The 18,832-nt window shown below is 40.9% G+C and overlaps 1 protein-coding gene across 6 annotated transcripts in view; it reads left to right on the forward strand.

Moving 5' to 3' along the window:
• cep112 (centrosomal protein 112) overlaps positions 1-18,832 on the forward strand; it is a 546,977-nt gene that overhangs the window by 31,207 nt on the left and 496,938 nt on the right. For all 6 annotated transcript variants that reach the window (XM_072242065.1, XM_072242069.1, XM_072242070.1 and 3 more), the window contains exons 3-4: positions 1,232-1,422; positions 2,157-2,326. In XM_072242065.1, coding sequence (XP_072098166.1) covers positions 1,232-1,422; positions 2,157-2,326 — 361 coding nt within the window. The remainder of the gene's footprint in view (positions 1-1,231; positions 1,423-2,156; positions 2,327-18,832) is intronic.

The raw sequence follows: 18,832 nt of genomic DNA on the forward strand, positions 1-18,832 counted from the left end.
CCCTTTGTTACACTTTTAACTTCTCCCTTGACTGCAATTTTGCCCTATTACCTGCCTGTCCTTCCTCAGTGTTACTACATACTGAATCTACTTTATACCAACTGCTTGATCCTTTTCTCTATCACTGTGGTCCCGTCCTGCTGCTATATTAGTTTAAACCTTCTTCAACAGCTCTAGCAAACCTGTGTGCAAGGATATTGGTCGCTTTTGGGTTTAGCTGCAACCCATCCTTTTCGTACAGGTTATACTTTCCCCGGAAGAGATTCCAATAATCCAGAAATCCGGGAACCTGTCCTGCGCAAGTTCATCTGCTAAATCATCCTATTCTTACCCTCAGTGGTGCTTGGCACAGGCAGCAATCCTGAGATTATTACCCTGGAGGTCTTGCTTTACAGCTTTTAGCTAACTAACTATATTTTCTCTTCAGAATCCCTGGTTGTTCACCTTACTCCTTTAGAATACCTTGGACGCAATCCGAGACATCCCTGATCCTGGCACCTGGGAGGCAACATGCCATCTGGTTATCTCTTCCATGTCCACAGAACTTGCTTTCTGCTCCTCTAATTATAGAATCCCCTATCACTAGTACACTCCTCTTATCCCCCATCCCCTTCTGAGCCACAGAGATAAACTCAGTGTTGAGATCAGGTCACTGCAGTTTTCCCCAGGTAGGTTATTCTCTCCCCCCCCGACCCCCCACAACAGCATCCAGAATGGTACACATATTATTGAGGGGAATGGCCACAGGGGTAGTCTGCACTGGCTGCCTATTCCTTTTCTCTTTCCTGAAAGCCAGCCAGGTATCTTCCTCCTGCAACTTAGGGGTGACTGCCTTGAATCTGTCACCTCCTCATTTTCCTGTATGAGCCGAAGGTTATCCTGCTGTAGCTCCAATATCATGGTTTGAGTTTTATGTTCTGTGAAGAATTTCATTCTAATTTAATATCTTGAGAAATCTGAATTCAGTTGTAGTTTGAGTTTCTGGTCCAACAGCATTGATTGTACAGGACTGCAATATTAGAAACTCTAAATATCTCTTAGTTTCTTTCTGCTGTCACGGCATGTTTGCAGTGCTTATTTTACATATCTCCAAGTTATTTTCCAGTAGTACTTTCCATATACTCCAGTAAAGGATTTAATCTACGCATTTTCCTGCTGTAGCATCTTTATCTCTGCTGCTATGTTATTAGGAATAATTGTCATTTTTGAAAATTCTGTCTGTATGCTATAGAGCGGCAGAGATGTGCATTATGGATTAAGAAATTGTGCGATCCATCTGGAGCTGGAGCAGGAATCATGGGGCGGAAAAATCGTAACATGTATGCCAAGCTTCTACTACACATGCTCAGACGGGGAGTCCTTGAAGGGCCATTCACACAAAGGCCAGAACCTGGATCTCTTAAAACACTGCCTTCTTACATGGTATGAAGTGTTGAACAAAATAAATACAATAATTCCAATAATTACGATATTTCAATATTTCTATATGATTTTGTGAAGTTATGCAGTTAATAATATTTTCTTTAGATGTCACTGTTGCCCTTACTATTGTATTAATGTGCAGGTTATTAATGAATTTACAAATAATGTTGGCCTAATAATCTTGAGAAGCTCTTTTGGAGCCTGAGCTGAATTTTAGGCATGACACCTTTACTCACTCCTTTATCCTGGGGGTCTACCCACTACAATTTCTAGTCATGATCAAACTCTCAAAGCACTTCATCACAGTAGATATGAGTGCTACCAGGTGATAGTTGTTGAAGCAGCTCACTCTGCTGTTGGACACCTTTGATGCCCTTTAGAAGCAGGTGGGAGCATTTGACTGCAAGAATGATAGATTGAAGATGCCCTTGAGCACTCCCATCAGATGTTACACACATGTTTTCAGTACCCTGCCAGGTACATCTTCTCAGGGCCTGGTACCTTACGAAGGTTCACTCTCTTGAAGAATATGCTTTATGAACTGTAATATTTTATGAACATCCTATATTTTGTCAGATTTATAGAGGAAAACTACACTTTAGAATCATTTGAAGATTGATATTAGCCCAGAGTTTGGAATTTACTGGCAAATAAAAGGCTATAATCTTTATCTCTTGGAAATAGAAGTTTCAGTAAATCAACTTCTTTGTTTTTTTTTCTTTTATGAATTGCAGTCCATCTACTTTGATGAACCCAGCTTTGCAAAGCCACCTGAAAACACTGTTGAGGGAATACCAGAGTGGGTAACGGGTGAGCTCGGTGCAGGTGATTCAAAATCCAGTAAGTCCTGGAGAACCAGCTCTAAAGATGATGCATCTCTTGATTTTCCACGAGGTGCTCACAGGTTAGTGTTTCTTTTAACAGCAACTATTTTATGTCATCTGTTATCATCTTGGTTGTGCCACTTGTCTAACATTTGTTCAGAATTAAGAAGAAGATTGTACCTTTAGGTTGGTTCTGGTTACACTCATATTTGTTGCTTCAATGAAGTAATTTCAAATGAAAGTTTGTTTTCAATGAAAAATTTGCCCAGGTTTAGAACTCAAGATTTACATTAGTCTGTTCAGTATATGCTGCATAGCTACAATTTAATGCAGTGTCAGATCTGGAATAATGATCATTTCATTCTCCTTTACACTTGTGAACTGAAGAATGAAATAAACAATTTTGAATCTTAAAGTTATATTTTTGTGATGTATCCTAATATGAAACATTGATAGCCAAAATTAGTTTAAAGACTTTGATAATGAGCTTTTCAGTAACTTCTGACAAGAAGGTCTTGGATTGATGTTCCAGTACTCACTGAATTAGACAATCCTAGTAGTATTATGCTTCATTACAGTGGACTTGATCTAGACTGTTATTTAATAAAAACTGTTGGAATATTGTAACTGGATAATCAACAGCTGTAGTGACAAAGCCTATTGAAATTTCTTGTCAAGGTGTAGACATACGGAACATCCAAGATAAAAATAGAAGGTGGTAAAGATGCACAACAGATTAAGCAGCATCTGTAGAGACAGGTAGAGTTAACATTTCAGTGAAGTGAGCTTCCATCAGAGCTGGAAAAATGAGGAAACAAGTTTATTTCAATTTGTGGAGACAGTGAGGGGTAAAAGAGAACAAAGAGAAGGACTAATCTGAATCAGATTTATTATCACTAACTTAAATGAAATTTGTTGGTTTGTGACAGCACTACATGAGAAAGACATAAAACTACACTAACTGCAAAAGACATAAGTAAGGATGAGGTTGTGTTTGTGGGATCATTGACAATACAGAGGTCTGATGGTGGAGGGTAAGAAGCTGTTCCTGAATCGCTGAAGGTGAGTCTTCAGGCACTTGTATAAGCCTGGTACAGCCTCTGTTGATCCTGTGTAATGGAGTCTACCTTCCAGGGTTTGATGCAGTTTGTCAGAATGCTCTGTACCATACATTCAGAGCAATGTGCAAGTGTCTTTCATGACATAGCGGAATGGCTGACAGGCAGGAGGCAGCGAGTGGGAATAAAAGGGGCCTTTTCTGGTTGACTGCCGGTGACTAGTGGTGTCCCTTGGTTCAATATTGGTACTGCTACTTTTCACATTGTTTGTTAGTGATTTAGATAATGGAATGTTTGCAGATGATATGAAGATAGGTGGAGGGCTAAGTTTTGCTGAAGAAGCAATGTGTTTGCAGCAGGGCTTAGACAAATTGGAAGAATGGGCAAAAAAGTGGCAGATGGAATATAGTGTCAGGAAATATATGATAATGCATTTTGGTAAAAAGAACAATAGTGCAGACTATTATCTAAATGGGAAGAAGGTTTAAACATCAGAGGTACCGAGGTACTTTAGGAGTCCTTGTGCAAGACTCCCAGAAGGTTAATTTACAGGTTGAGTCTGTGGTAAAGAAGACAAATGCAATGTTGGCATTTATTTCAAGAGATATAGAATATAAAAATAAGGAGATAATGCTGAGTCTTGAAAAAGACACTAGTTAGGCCGCACTTGGAGTATCGTCAACGTTTTGGGCCCCATATCTCAGAGAGGATGTGTTGTCATTGGTGAGAATCCAGAGGAGATTCACAAGGATGATTTGAGGAATGAAGGGGTTAACATTTGAGGAGTGTTTGGCAGCTTTGGACCAGTACTCACTGGAATTTAGAAGAATGCATGGGGATCTTATTGAAACCTACCGAATGTTAAAAGGACTAGATTGGGTGGATGTGGAGAGGATGTTCCCTGTGGTGGGGGTATCCAGAACTAAGGGCACAGCCTCAAAATTGAGGGGTGATCCTTTAGAACTGAGGTAAGGAGGAATTTTGTAAGCCAGAGAGTAGTAAGTCTGTGGAATGATCTGCCACAGAGAAGGAGACATCACCCTGACACAGTGGTGTCAAGAAAACAACCTTTACCTCAATGTCACAAAAACAAAGGAGTTGGTAGTGGACCACAAGGGGAATGGAAAAAGGCTAACCCCTATTGACATCAATGGATCTGGGGTTGAGAGGATAAACAGCTTTAAGTTCCTTGGCATACACATCACTGAGGATCTCATGTGGTCTGTACATACTGGCTGTGTGATGAAAAAAGCACAACAGTGCCTTTTTCAACACAGACGGTTGAAGAAGTTTGCCATGAGTCCCCAAATCCTAAGGACTTTCTACAGGGGCACAATTGAGAGCATCTTGACTGGCTGCATCACTGTCTGGTATGGGAACTGTACTGCTTTCAATCGCAGGACTCTACAGAGAGTGGTGTGGACAGCCCAGTGCATCTGTAGATGTGAACTTCCCACTATTCAGGACATTTACAGATGCAGGTGTGTAAGAAGGGCCCAAAGGATCATCGGGGACCCAAGTCACCCCAACCATAAACTGTTCCAGCTGCTACCATCTGGGAAGTGGTACCACAGCATAAAAGCCAGGACCAACAGGCTCAGGGGCAGCTTCTTCCACCAGGCTATCAGACTGTTTAATTCACACTGATATAATTGTATTTCTATGCTATATTGACTGTTCTGTTGCACATACTATTTATTACAAACTACTATATGTAATGTACTGTAATATTTCACTGCTAATGTAATGGTTTCTCTCTAGCAGCAATGTTTGGGTTATGACTAGAGATAATAGGGGTTTTGGGATGTGTGCCATCCAATGAGAAGCAGGTTGTTCTTTCCTGCGGGTCTGAGAGAAGTGATTTTGCGGTCTTTTGTTCGGCGGAAGATGAAGAGAGAAGATGCCAGAACGGGGAAGTTGTAGACTACAGGCTGGAGTGGACTTGGAATGGGGTCGGGAGTTGACGTCTAGGGAGAAAATCGATTGAGAACGACAGACGGGAAAAAAGTGAGCTCCAGCATTGTGAAATAGACTGTTTTTTGAGAATGGACCCTTTTTTAGGTTGTTTCTTTACTAACCCTATAGTCAAATTAAGAAATATAAAGCTCAATCGTTTAATTGCATATTGTATACTGTTTGTTATTTCATGGTACTGATTTGTAACGGGAACACATCACACAGAATCCACCCAATGTCAGGATGCTGGAGCAGGGATCCAATCACAGACCCAGCACTGTGCACACAGTGATATTAGTTGAGTAACAAATCCCGAGGTGCAAACAAAGTTGGCGTCAAAGTTCAGGATAGATCAAAACATCCAGAGAAATCCAAAAACCAGAATCGGGAAACAGGCAGAGTTGATATTCAGACGGACAGAGTACAGATACAAATGCTGGAAAGGCTCAGGAAAATTCGCTGGCACAATCTGGCAACAAACAGGTGAAAACACAGGACTGAAATACACTGAGCAATAAACAGAGAAGAAGATGAGAGGTGGAGCACAATCAGACACAGGTGGCAGCAATACAGGTAATAGTGAGAAACAGATGAGAGACGAGTACTCAGTAATACAGGGGCCGGAGCAGAGCAGGAGCACATAGCAATACAAAACCACAGACTGACAACTGGGGTGAAAACACACAAAAAGACAGAGTTCAACTGGAGTTACTGACACCCAAACAAGATTTCTCAAGTTTGGCCGGGCCAAAGGCTGTCTTTCCCTAGTATAAGCTGCTAGCTGAACTGAGAGTCACATCTAAGTTGCACATTCAGACGGAGATGTAATGTAAAGATTTTTACTCCTCATGTATGTGAAGGATATAAGAAATAAAGTCAATTTAATTCAAGGAATCAGAGTGATCGGTCTGAGGATGGGGCAGTTAGCTGGTTTACAAACAGAGGCAGTGTGTAGCAAGGAGAGGCTGATGTAGGGCAAAATTGCGGCCAATGGGATGCAGTGTAAAAGGGGGACGAGATTGGAAAGGGCGATGAATACAGGACAGAAGGTGTTATATTTGAATGTTCACAGTATATGGAATAAGATGGATGAACTTGTTACAGTTACAGATTGGCATGTATGACTGTGGGCATCACTGAATTGTGGCTGAAAGAAGATTACAGCTGGGAGCTTAATGTCTAAAGATACACATCATATTGAAAGGGTAGGCAGAGAGGGTGGGATTTCTCTGTTGGTAAAAAATGAAATCAAATCCTTAGAAAGAGGTGACACTAGATTGGGTAGAGCCAAGAAACTGCAAGGGTAAAAAGACCCTAATGGGAGTTATATACAGGCCTCTGAACAATAGCAAAAATGTGGGCTACAAATTATAACCGGAGAGAGAAAAAATGCATGTCAGTGTTATGATGATCATAGGGGACTTCAATATGCAGGTAGATTGGGAAAATCAGGTTTCTACTGAACCTTAAGCAATGGAATTTGTAGAATACCTACTCGATATCTTTTTAGAGTAGCTCATAATATGATGGAACTCACACTGCAATTTGAGAAGGAGACATGCTAAAGTCACATGCATCAGTATTACAGTGGAGGAAAGGGAATTACAGAGGCATGAGAGAAGAGGCATTGGAAGGGGACAGTAGTAGGGATGACGGCAGAGCAGCAATGGCTGGAGTTTCTGGAAGCAATTTGGAAGTGCAGGATAGATGCATCCCAAAGAAAAGATGTTCTGAAGGTATGATGATACAATCATGCCTGACAAGGGAAGTCAAAGCCAGCATAAAAGCCAAAAAAAGGGTGTACAATAAAGTAAAAATTAGTGAGACGATAGAGGATTGGGAAGCTTTTATAAACCAACAGAAGGCAACTAACAAAGTGCCTTTTTCACCACACAGCTGGTGTGTGCAGACCGCGTGAGGTCCTCGGTAATGTGGATGCTGAGGAACTTAAAGTTGTTTCTCCTCTCACCCCAGATCCATTGATCTCAATGGGGGTTAGCTCATCTCCAGTCCTCCTGGAATCCACATCCACCTCCTTTGTTTTTGTGACATTGAGGTTGTTTTCTTGACACCATTGTGTCAGAGAGATGACTTATTCCCTGTAGGTCACCTCGTTATTGTTTGAGATTTGGCCAATCAATGTAGTGTTGTTGGCAAATTTAATTAGCAGATTAGAGCTGTGAGTAGCGAGACAGTCACGGGTATAAGGGAGTAAAGGAGGAGACAGTACACAGCCCAGAGGGGCTCCTGTGTTGAGAGTCAGAGGGGTGGAGGTGAGGGAGCCCACTTTAACCACCTACCGGCGATCTGACAGAAGTCCATAATCCAGCTGCACAAGGCAGGGTCAAGGCTGAGGTCTCTGAGTTTCCTGTCGAGCCTGAATGGAATTGTGTGTTGAATGCTGAACTGTAGTCCAAGAATAGAATTCTCACATAAGCATCCTTCTTCTCCAGATGTGTAAGGATGATATGTATAGCAGTGGCTGTTGCGTTGTCTGTTGATCGGCTATGTCGGTAGGTGAATCGTAGGGGGTCCAGTTTTGGTGGTAGCATGCTATAGATGCAGTCCATGACCAGCCTCTCAAAGCATTTGCTTATTACTGAGGTGAGCACAACAGAACGCCAGTTGTTCAGGCATGTTACCTTGGTCCTTTTTGATACAGGGACAATGGTGGATAATTTGAAGCAGGAGGGCATTCTACACTGGGAGAGGGAGAGATTAAAAATGTCAATAAACACACCTGCCAGTTGTGCTGCACACATCCTGAGTACTTGCCCTGGGATGCCATCCGATCTTACAGCCTTGTGACTGTCCACTCATTGGAAATATTTGCATACCTCAGCTTCAGAGTTGACCAGGTCGCAGGTTGTAGCGGTGGCTTTCCTCGGAGGCTCAAAGTTAGTACATTGAAATGAGCATAAAAGTCATTGAGCTCATCTGGGAGAGAGGCCGTGACGCTGGCAACACCACTATGTTTGGCTTTGAAGTCTGCGATGGTATGCAACCCTCATCGCAAGTCATGTGTGCTTTTCATAGTGAATCTTGACTCAATCTTGTCAATTGTTAATTTGAAGGTTGAGTCATTGGTGAGGAAGAGAAATACAATGTTAACATTTATTTCGAGAGAACTAGAATATAAAAGCAAGGATGTAATGTTATGGATTTATGAGACATTGGTGAGGCCTCGTGGAGTACTGTGAGCAGTTTTGGGCTCATTTAAGAAAGGATATGCTGACGTTGGAGAGGATTCAAAGGAGGTTTACAAAAATGATGTATGGATTTATGGTCTTCTAGTCATCCTACCTTCTTTCCATTTTTTGCCTTTTCTTTGGATTGCTCTGTTGGAACAGTAAGAAAACCAAAAATGGAAAGGTGTGATTGCAATGCAAAATTAATATCACAGGCAACTAGAGTTTCAGCATCACCATTGTGAACTGAATAGATATATGCTGCTGATGAATTAACACAGCTATCACTTCTCTCATGCAAAAGGCATGAATAGTGAGTTTTTATTGATTAGAAGCATGAACTTAATTTCACTCTCCACAAATGCTGCCTAACTTGCTGAGTTTCTCCAGGATTTTTCTGTTTTTTCAAAATTCTGACATCTTCAGTGTTATGCTTTTCAAATGCTTACTATCCATAGATTTGAGAGACTGCAGATACTGAAATACAGAGCAATTTATTGGAAGAACTCAGAAGGGTCCAACAGCATCTTTATGAGGAAAGGAATTGTTAATCTTTTGAGTCAAAACCTTACTTCCTGACAAGTCCATTTTGAATCAGTAACTATTTTGGGTAGTATCTTTGAAATGTAATACAGTGGAGGGCAATATTTTCTGCTGAGGAGATGTAATTGGTAACAAAAGGTACGCGGGCAAATAATGGGTAAGGAGTAGATGTTTCTTTTAGTATGGTTTGGAATACATGATTTTACTGTACTGTTTTACGTAGTCTTTGCATTGCGATGAGATGTCACACACATTGAATTGCTTATTGAGTAGAGCAATCTAGAACAAAATTTTAGTATTTTGTGAGTAGTTTCCTTTATTGTCCAGTCTCGAGGGTGAAGTCTGATATTTATTGATAGGGATTGTTATGTTACACACATGGAAATTAATGAGGACAGAACTTGCAAGCATTAGTTGAAGCATATTTGATACCTTTCTCACTTGCTCTTGATTTGGTCAATAAATGTGCAACTATTCCAGCAAGTCAGTAATTTACTTAAAGGATCAAGGGAATGCTCAGTGTAAATTGTCAACTATTTATCAAGTTAATCTCATTTAAAGGCAGTTTTTCTTTGTGTAAACGTTTGATGAGTGTAGAAATTTGTTAAATATCTTCTGAGCAAGTCAACTTCTGTCTGTGACTGATTTACTGAAGGGTCTTGGCCTGCAATGTCAACTGTACTCTTTCCATAGATGCTTCTTGGCCTGCTGAGTTCCTCAAGCATCTTGTGTGTGTGTTACTTAAAATTCCAACATCTGCAGATTTTGTCTTGTTTGTGATTGTGTGTGTTTACTGAATGTTTCTTTCTTTTTAGATCTGTTTTTTGTTTGTATCTTTATTTTCTCTTACATTGCCTCACACTTGGGTTCCAGTTTTTCTGCTATTCCAGTATAAATCATTCCATATATACTTGCAAATACACTGATTCTGGTCACATCTCTGCTTGTGGAGGTCCTACAATGCCCACAATGGTCCCAATGACCCAGCGTTCTAAATCCGTCTCCCCTGCACCATTTCTTCAGCCGTACATCGATTGGTTCCATTCTCATGTTTCTACATTACCTTGCACTTGTCATAGGAACTAATCCTTTGTGGTCTGTTTGTCCCTTTGTTTTCCATTACAAATTTCCATAGCTCTACTGTAAGGGGCCGACATTTGTTTTTACCAATCTATTTCTCTCAGTTTTGCACTTTTTGTATTTTTTTGAGCTCATTTTCATACTCTTGTTTTACCAACTTAATCGACCCTTTTTATTGTCCTCTGCTGACTTGCTCCCAGTGGTTAGGTTTGATGCTTTTTCTGTCTACTTTATATTTCTCCTCTGTGGATCTAATGCTGTTTTTAATTTCCTTTGTAAGCCACAGTTAAGCTTACCATTTTATTTTTGCAGTAGACAGCAATGAACAATTCCTGTCATTCATCTATGCCCTCCATGAATACTAACCATCGATTCTCCACTGCCAGTACTCTAAGTAAATTATCTCAATCTATCATAGCCAACTTGTGGCTTCATACCTTCATGCTTTGCTTTATTTGAATTCAGGACCCTGGTCTCAGAATTAATCTCTTGCTTTCCACCTTAAATGAAGAATTCTGTTATGTTATGCTTGATTTTCCCCAAGGGACCCCATACTGTAATACTATATATGAGAAGGGATTAATTTATAGTACATACCTGGTCTAGGAAAACTTTGTTCTTGAGTTGGTTTCTCATCATACTAGTTCAACATCACAAACTTGTTACTGGAATTTCACCTTTAATTTTGAATTTGTTTTGCCCAAACAATATATAGATTAAAATCACCTATACTTATAGTTGAATCCCCTGGGCCTGTGCTCGCTGGAGTTCAGAAGAATGAGGGGGGAGCTCATTGAAACGTATTGAATATTGAAAGGCCTAAATAGAGTGGATATAGGGGAGGATGTTTTCAACAGTAGGACCAGAGGTCACAGCCTCAGAATATAAGTACGTCCTTTTAGAACAGAGATGAGGTGGAAATTATTTAACCAGAAGGTGATGAATTGAACTCATTGCCACAGATGGCAGTGGCGGCCAAGTCTTTGGGTATTTTTAAGCAGAGTTTGATAGTCTTGATTAGTAAAGGCATCAAAGGTTACGGGGAGAAGGCAGGAGAATGGGGTTGAGAATGATAGTAAATCAGCTTTGATAGAATGGCAGGGCAGACTCAATGGGCCAAATGACCCAATTCTGCTCCTGTGTCTCATGATCAATGCCTAAATCTCTAATTTTCCATTTAATACCATTCACTTCTGTATAGGGATACATATACAATCCCCACCTATGTTTTCTGTCACAGCATTTCTTTGCTCTACTGAAAGATTTAACATCATAATTTTTTCTCATTATTGTTTTCTTTTTTTTAAACGAACTGTACTGTCCCAACCTTTTTCTCTTTTTTTGTTATCTTTCCTAAATTTTGAATACAGCTGGATGATAAGTTCCCATCCTTGATCGTTGTGCAGCTGTGCTTCTGTAGCCAAAACAAGATGACATAAAAAGGTGGCACTGGCGATTATGGGTGACTTTTCTGGCTGCAGAAAGTTGTTCCAAAATTCCTCTTGAATATACTTACTTTTAATCACTTTTGCTTCAATGTAACTTTCCTCCAAACAATGGATTTTTAAATCACCTCAATGATCTTCGAATCAACTGAAGAATCCGGGCCAGTCATACACAGTGCCTTTAAGGCTCATCGCTATGATCGAACATATGGCAGCAGAGGAGGAACCCAAGCCAGACTGAAGTGCATAGGGATGGGGCCTCCTCTAAGCCCAGCATCATCTTGGCAAATGTAGAGTCACTGGAGAACAAAACTGAGGATGTGAGGGCAAGACTGCTGTATCAGAGGCAGATGAAAGTCATCTCAATTATACGTTTTATTGAAACTTGGTCATCTTGGGATGTACCGGATACAGCAGTCAGACCAGAAGGATTCACAATTTACAGAATGGTCTTGAACTGTGGACTCGGGTAAGGCAAAGGGAGGAGGTGTGTGTTTTATGGTTAATTCTTGTTGGTGCTCTGATGTGGCAGTTCTGACTGCAGTGTATATAACATCACGGCTGTCTATAATTGAGCACTCATGATGCTGGGTGATGCCATTTCCAAAGAAGAAACAGCCCACCCTGATGCAATTCAAATAATAGTCAGAAACTTCAATCAGGCTTGTATGAAGAAAACCCTGCCCAATTATCACCAGCATATAACTGGTAGCATCAGAGGTCCCAACACACATGACCGCTGCTACACTATGATAAGGGTTGCCTATTGTTCCTTTCCTAGTATTTTGACAAATTGGACCATTTGACTGTATTCCTACTACCTGCATACAGACAATATCTAAAATGCAAGGCTTCAGAAATAAAGACAACTAAGAGGTGGTCGCGGGAGGCAGAAGAGTGATTACGGGATTGTTCTGAGTTAGTGGACTGAGCCATGTTCGAACACTCATCTAGAGATCTGATTGAATACAGCATGTTGCTGACTGTGTCTCCACTTAAATCATTCACAGTCTTCCCTAATCAGAAGCCCAGGATGAAATATGAGATCTGAAATCTGCTGAGGGTCAGGTCAGAGGCATTCAGGTCTGGAGACCAAGAAAGCTATCTCACGGGCGAAATGGAAATTCAACGAAGGATGCTCAACAGCTGTGGCAGGGCTTGATTACCCTACAAAACAAAACTCCTACAAAGCCACCAAACAAGGGAAGCAGTCCTGGGGCATCTTACATTATCAGTATCCAACAGGGTCTTGCGATTGTAAGTGAACCATTCAAGACAATCACTGCAAGCTGCCTTTGCGGACCAACTCCGATGCCTTTGATGCCTTTCTGTAGCAGGCAGCAATGTGGTCTGCTCCCAGTCCAGCATCCCTGCCAATGAGCGGCTCACCGATGGGGTAGATTTGCAGTACCTGAAGTTCTTGGAGTCCGACATTGTCTTGCTATTGTAACAAAGACATTTAACAAGGCAAAAACACCTTTGGTTGGTGCCCGAGAGTTTGCTGTGTCTGAATACGCTACCATCTTACCAGAAGTAAGATTGAAATGTTCTTAGAGCCAATCATCTCACTTTAAGGACTCTTTATCTCTTTACCTTATGTTCTTGTTATTTATTGCTATTTATTTATATTTGCATTTGCACATTTTGTTGTCTGCACTCTGGTTTATCTTTCATTAATCCTGTTATAGTTACTATTCTATAGATTTGTTGAGTATGCCCACGAGAAAATGAATCTCACGATTGTATATGGTGACATATATATACTTTGATAATAAAATTTACTTTGAACTTACCCATTTACATCTACCTGCATGGATGATTAGTTTGTCTTGATATTAATATTCTGTGTATTGTAGAAATGTCTTTTGACTTTTTTTTTAACATTCTTAGTCATCTTGCACTTTTGCCCTATTTGTTTCACATTCTTGATCTCTTTGTCTTTTTATTTTCTGTCTTTCAGTTCTATTTGTTAAGCTTCCATTCCCCTACAATTTAATCATTCCCATCTGCATTAGCAAATGAACCCATGAGTGCATTGGTTCTGGTCCCACAGGTTGTAATTTATTTCACTTCTACAGGTCCCACCTTCCAGTCGAGGTGTGTCAGGAATCGAAGTTTCTCCCTCCTGCACCAATTCTCCTGCTATACATTCATTGGGTCTGTTCTTCTGGTCTTATACTTGCCAGTACATGACACAGGAAGTAATCCTGAAATGATTGTATTTTAACCTCCTTCCTTTTCAATTTCATCCCTAATTTCTTATATTCATGTTACTGAACCTTCACCCTATGTTGTTGGTACTATCCCCTCCCTCTTTGGAATGTCTTGCAGCTGCTGCAGGGCAGTTTTGACTAGAGCATCAGGGAGGCAACATATCATCCTAGAGTCTCATTTGCAGCCACAGAAATGCTGTGATGATCACAGAAACTTCGCTTCATGGCAGCTCTTTGTCCTATCCATCCTTTTACCATTCTCTTTGCAACTTGAAACCGTTTTCTTTCTTTATCCAGTTCTGAAATGTGGTCTTTAAGCTATGTTATTTAACCTTCTGAGTGATTCTGGTATTTTTTAAAATTTTAGGTGTCTAGTGTCTGCAATGTTTTAATTCTCATGGGATTTGGTTGATTATCTGGTCAGTTATTTATGTATCAGTTCTTTTTTACAGCATAGATCAGCAGGTGGCATTCTTACTATTGATGATTATGTGTTTAAGCCTAGGGTCAGGCAAGCAAACTAGACTGTTGTATGTCTGAAGCTTGCAAATTTAGCAAGCTACAGGGGGGTTCACATTTTTATTCTTTGGGGCTCAGTTTGAAGTCATTACTCTTGCTTATGAGTTTCAACTATCTATTTCACCAGGCTGCACAGTGAAACTGAGCTAGTGCTATATATTTAGGGATTTTTAGTACCATAGATATTTGGCTAGAATAGTATTTATTTTAAAGTTACTCTTCAATTGATTTCCTTTGTGTTGTCTGTTTAATTAATTTTGCTGTTAATTATTGCCGTCAAAATATAATTTCCTCAAAATACAGTACTGTCTTGGGTGTGTTTGTGTGTATGTATATGTGAATATATGTATGTATGTATATACATGTGTATGTGTGTGTATATATTGCATAAGACTATTGCACAGAACTGTAGTAATTTTATGTATTGCACTGTACTGCTGCAAAAAAAGCAAATTTCAGGACATGTGAGGGATGATCCTGATACTGATACGGGTCTGTATTGTGGACTGAAAGAGGGAAAGGGGCAGGGAGAGAGGAATCATTGTTGGGAAATGGGGAAGAAAGAGGGGAGAGAGTGGGAAGCACCAGAGAGATTCAGAATCAGGTTTAGTATCACCGGGATATGTTGTGAAATTTGTTAACTTTACGGCAGCAGTACAATGAAGTACATGATAAATAAATGCAGAGAAAAAAACCTGAGTTACATTAAGTATATATGTGTATATTAAATAGTTAAGCTAGAATAAGTAGTGCAAAAAAAAACAAATTAAAGAAAGTGTTCCTGAGCTCAATGTTCATTTAGAAATCGGATGGCAGGGGGAAGAAGCTGTTCCTGAATCGCTGAGGGTAAAGCTTCTGTACCTCCTTCCCAATGGTAACGATGAGAAGAGTGCATGTCTTGGGTGGTGGGGGTCCTTAATGATGGATGTGCCCTCCTGAGGCACCGCTCCTTGAAGATGTCTTGGATACTATGGAGGCTAGTAAAAAATGATGGAGCTGACTAATCTTACAAGTTTCTGCAACTTACTTTGATTTTGTGCAGTAGCCCTCTCATACCAGACAGTGATGCAGCCAGTCAGAATGTTCTTCACATTACAGACATTCTGTAATTATCAATAACTCAATTGTTTGGAAGCAAATGACCTTGCCTGGTGTTTCAGGGCTGGGTGTGTCTGCACCCATGCCATCCCCCGCCCCTGGCATCTCTGCCATCCGTCTCACATCCTTCCCATGACAATGAGGTCCAATGAGCCCACACCACCCAATTAGATCCATGTGACCAATTAATCCGTATGTCTTTGGAAAGTGGGAGGAAACCAGAGCACCCTGAGGAAACCCATGATGTCATGGGGAGAGCATACAAACTCCTTACAGACAGCAGTGTAATTAAAGCCGAGTTGCTGGTGCTATAATAGCGTTATGCTAATTGCTACGCTATCTATCGACCTCTCCTTTAAATGTTACATACAAAACATACAATATGCTGAAGGAACTCAGGAGGCCAAGGAGCATCTATGGAAAAAAGTACAGTTGACGCTTTGGGCCGAAACCCTTCACATATCTTGGCCTCTGCAGTCAATTGTTGCAATTAATTCTACAGATTCACTACCCTTAGGCTAAAGGAATTCCTCCTCATCTCTGTTCCAAAGGGATATCCTTCTTTTCTGAGGCTGTGCCTTCTGGTCCTAGACTTTCCCATATTTGAAACATAATGTACATAGGACAAAAATGTGCTTAGATGGAAGTGCTTGTGGAACTGTGCCAGTGTTTCCAAAAGCTGTTAAGCATGAATTTTGTAAGCTATCATTCATGCAAAGACCTATATACTGTGCAGTCATTAATCACAATGTTGCTTGCCCCCAGTGCCACATTTTAGGTACAAGTAATTGATGGAGTGCCGTGCTGCGCTTGAAATTATTGGCTTCAGTGTTCATGGTGAAAACTGAAGCCAATATTACTGAAATTCCAAATCAACACTCAGCAAGTCATGCAGCATTGATGAAGAGAAAAAGAGGGTCAACGTTTAGGGTCAAGAATTTTTCACGAGAGCTATAAGAGGTAGAGGATTAACATGTTTTAAATTACTGTGATGGAGACATGAGGACAATAGGGAATGTCTGTGATAGGGTGCAAACTAAATGTCTGTGGGGTACATACTCTGGGTTTTCTTTGTTCTTCATTTTTCTCTAATTCTGAGTCTCCTACCTTTTATTGTGTATCTTCTTACCTTATTTGTAGGAATGTGAGAATCAGTAGATAGAAGAAAAAGATGCTGTGTACTTCAGTATGTAAAAACAATATGTATTTTCTTTAACATCCCCAGGACATCCTGAAACATTTTACAACCAGCCATTCACTTAGGAAGTGCAATCACTGATATTTTGAGGGCCTATTTTGAAGGCAGGTAATTATTATATAGCACTTACAAGTTCTTCACATAAAATTTAATTCACCCTCGCCCTCAACAATGTTGCTCTCCAGGAATGCATGCTCAGTTCCCTGTGTACCAATGACTGTGGCCAAATGCAAGCTAATTCGTTGTTCAGATTTGCAGATTACACCACTGTTAAGGGCCAGATCAACAACATGATGAGATGGAATAAAGGAAATCAATTGCAAACCTTGTTTCATAGTGTCAGAGCAACAACCTAGGAGATGAAAGAGATGACTGTTGACCTAAGAAGGCTGGAGCAGTGTTGAGCACAGCCCTGTCCTCATCACCAGAGCTGCTGTAGAAAAGCTTCAAGATCCCAGGCATTAGTATCATCAGCAACTTCATCGGGTTTCTCCACACTGATGCAATGATCAAAAAAGCCTATTGCCAATACCATTTGGTCAGCATCTGGAAAGATTAATTTGTGCTTCATGGCTCTCTTGAACTTATACAGATGTATCACAGAGAGAGTCCTGGTGGGTTGTTTTTTAGCCTGGTGTGGCAAGTGCTTTGAGTCATAGAGTACAACAGCACAGAAACACTGTGTTGGCCTGGTCTTCTGCTTAATCCTATTTACTTGCATCCATACCACAGCTCTCCACATACCTTTCATTCCTGTACCTATACAAACTTCTCTTGCATGTCATGATTGACACTGCATCTACCACTTCTGCTGGCCGCTTGTTCCACACTTGCACCACCCTCTGAGTGAAGAAGTTTCCCTCATGTTCCCCTTTCACCCTAAAGCTGACCTTCAGTTCTACTGTCATCCACTTGAGGAGAAAAAGCCTGAATGTATTCACTCTACATTATACCCCTCATAATTTTGTATACCTCTGTAAGATCTCCCAATTCTCTTACATTCCAGGGAATAAAGTCGTAACTTACTGGAGCTTTCTCAAACTCGTGTTCATGATTTGGCAGCATCCTTGGAAATTTTATTTGCACTCTTTCAAGCTCATTGATTTCTTTCTTGTAGGTAGGTGACCAAAACTGCACAAATACTCCAAATTTGGCCTCTTTAATATACAACTTGATCATAACATAACAACTCTGTACCTAAACCCCTGATTTATGAAGGCCAATGTGTCATATAGGGACAAGATTGAGTCAAGATTCACAACGAGTAGCACATGTGACCTGTGGCGAGGGCTGCATACCATCGCGGACTTCAAAGCCAAAAATTGTGGCGCTGCCAACATCGCGGCCTCTCTCTCCCAGATGAGCTAAATCGCTTTTATGCTCAGTTCGATGTTGCTAACTTTGAGCCTCTGAGGAAAGCCTGCAACCTGGTCATCTCTAAGGCTGAGGTACGCAGATGCTTCCAACGAGTGGACAGTCGCAAGGCTGCGGGATCAGATGGCACCTCAGGGCAAGTATTCAGGATGTGTGCAGCACAACTGTCAGGTGTGTTTACAGACATTTTTAATCTCTCCCTCTCCCAGTGTAGAGTGCCCTCCTGCTTCAAATTATCCACCATTGTCCTTGTACCAAAAAAGACCAAGGTAACATGCCTGACTGGCGTCCTGTCACACTCACCTCAATAATATGCAAATACTTTGAGAGGCTGGTCAAGGATAACATCTGCAGCTTGCTACCACCCAAACTGGACCCCGTATAGTTTGCCTACCGACACAATCGATCGACAGACGATGCTGTAGCCACTGCTCTACATACCATCCTTACACATCTGGAGAAGAAGGACTACAATTCAGCATTCAACACCATAGTTTCATCCAGGCTCAACAAGAAGCTCAGAGGCCTCAGCCTTGACCCTGTCTTGTGCAGCTGGATCCTGAACTTCCTGTCAGATCGCCAGCAGGTTGTAAGAATGGGCTGCCTCACCTCCAACCCTCTAACTCTCAATACAGGAGCCCTCAGGGCTGTGTACTGTCCCCTCCTTTACTCCCTGTATACCCATGACTGTATCGCCATCCACAATTCTAATCTGCTAATTAAGTTTGCTGACGACACTACATTGATTGGCCTTATCTCAAACAGAAACGAGGTGGCCTACAGGGAAGAAGTCATCTCTCTGACACAGTGGTGTCAAGAAAACAACCTTTCCCTTAATGTTGCAAAAACAAAGGAGCTGGTTGTGGAGTACAGGAGGAATGGAGACAGGCTAACCCCTATTGACATCAATGGAT

The sequence above is a fragment of the Mobula birostris genome, chromosome 24 (genome assembly GCF_030028105.1).
Source record: "Mobula birostris isolate sMobBir1 chromosome 24, sMobBir1.hap1, whole genome shotgun sequence".
Lineage (NCBI taxonomy): Eukaryota > Metazoa > Chordata > Chondrichthyes > Myliobatiformes > Myliobatidae > Mobula > Mobula birostris.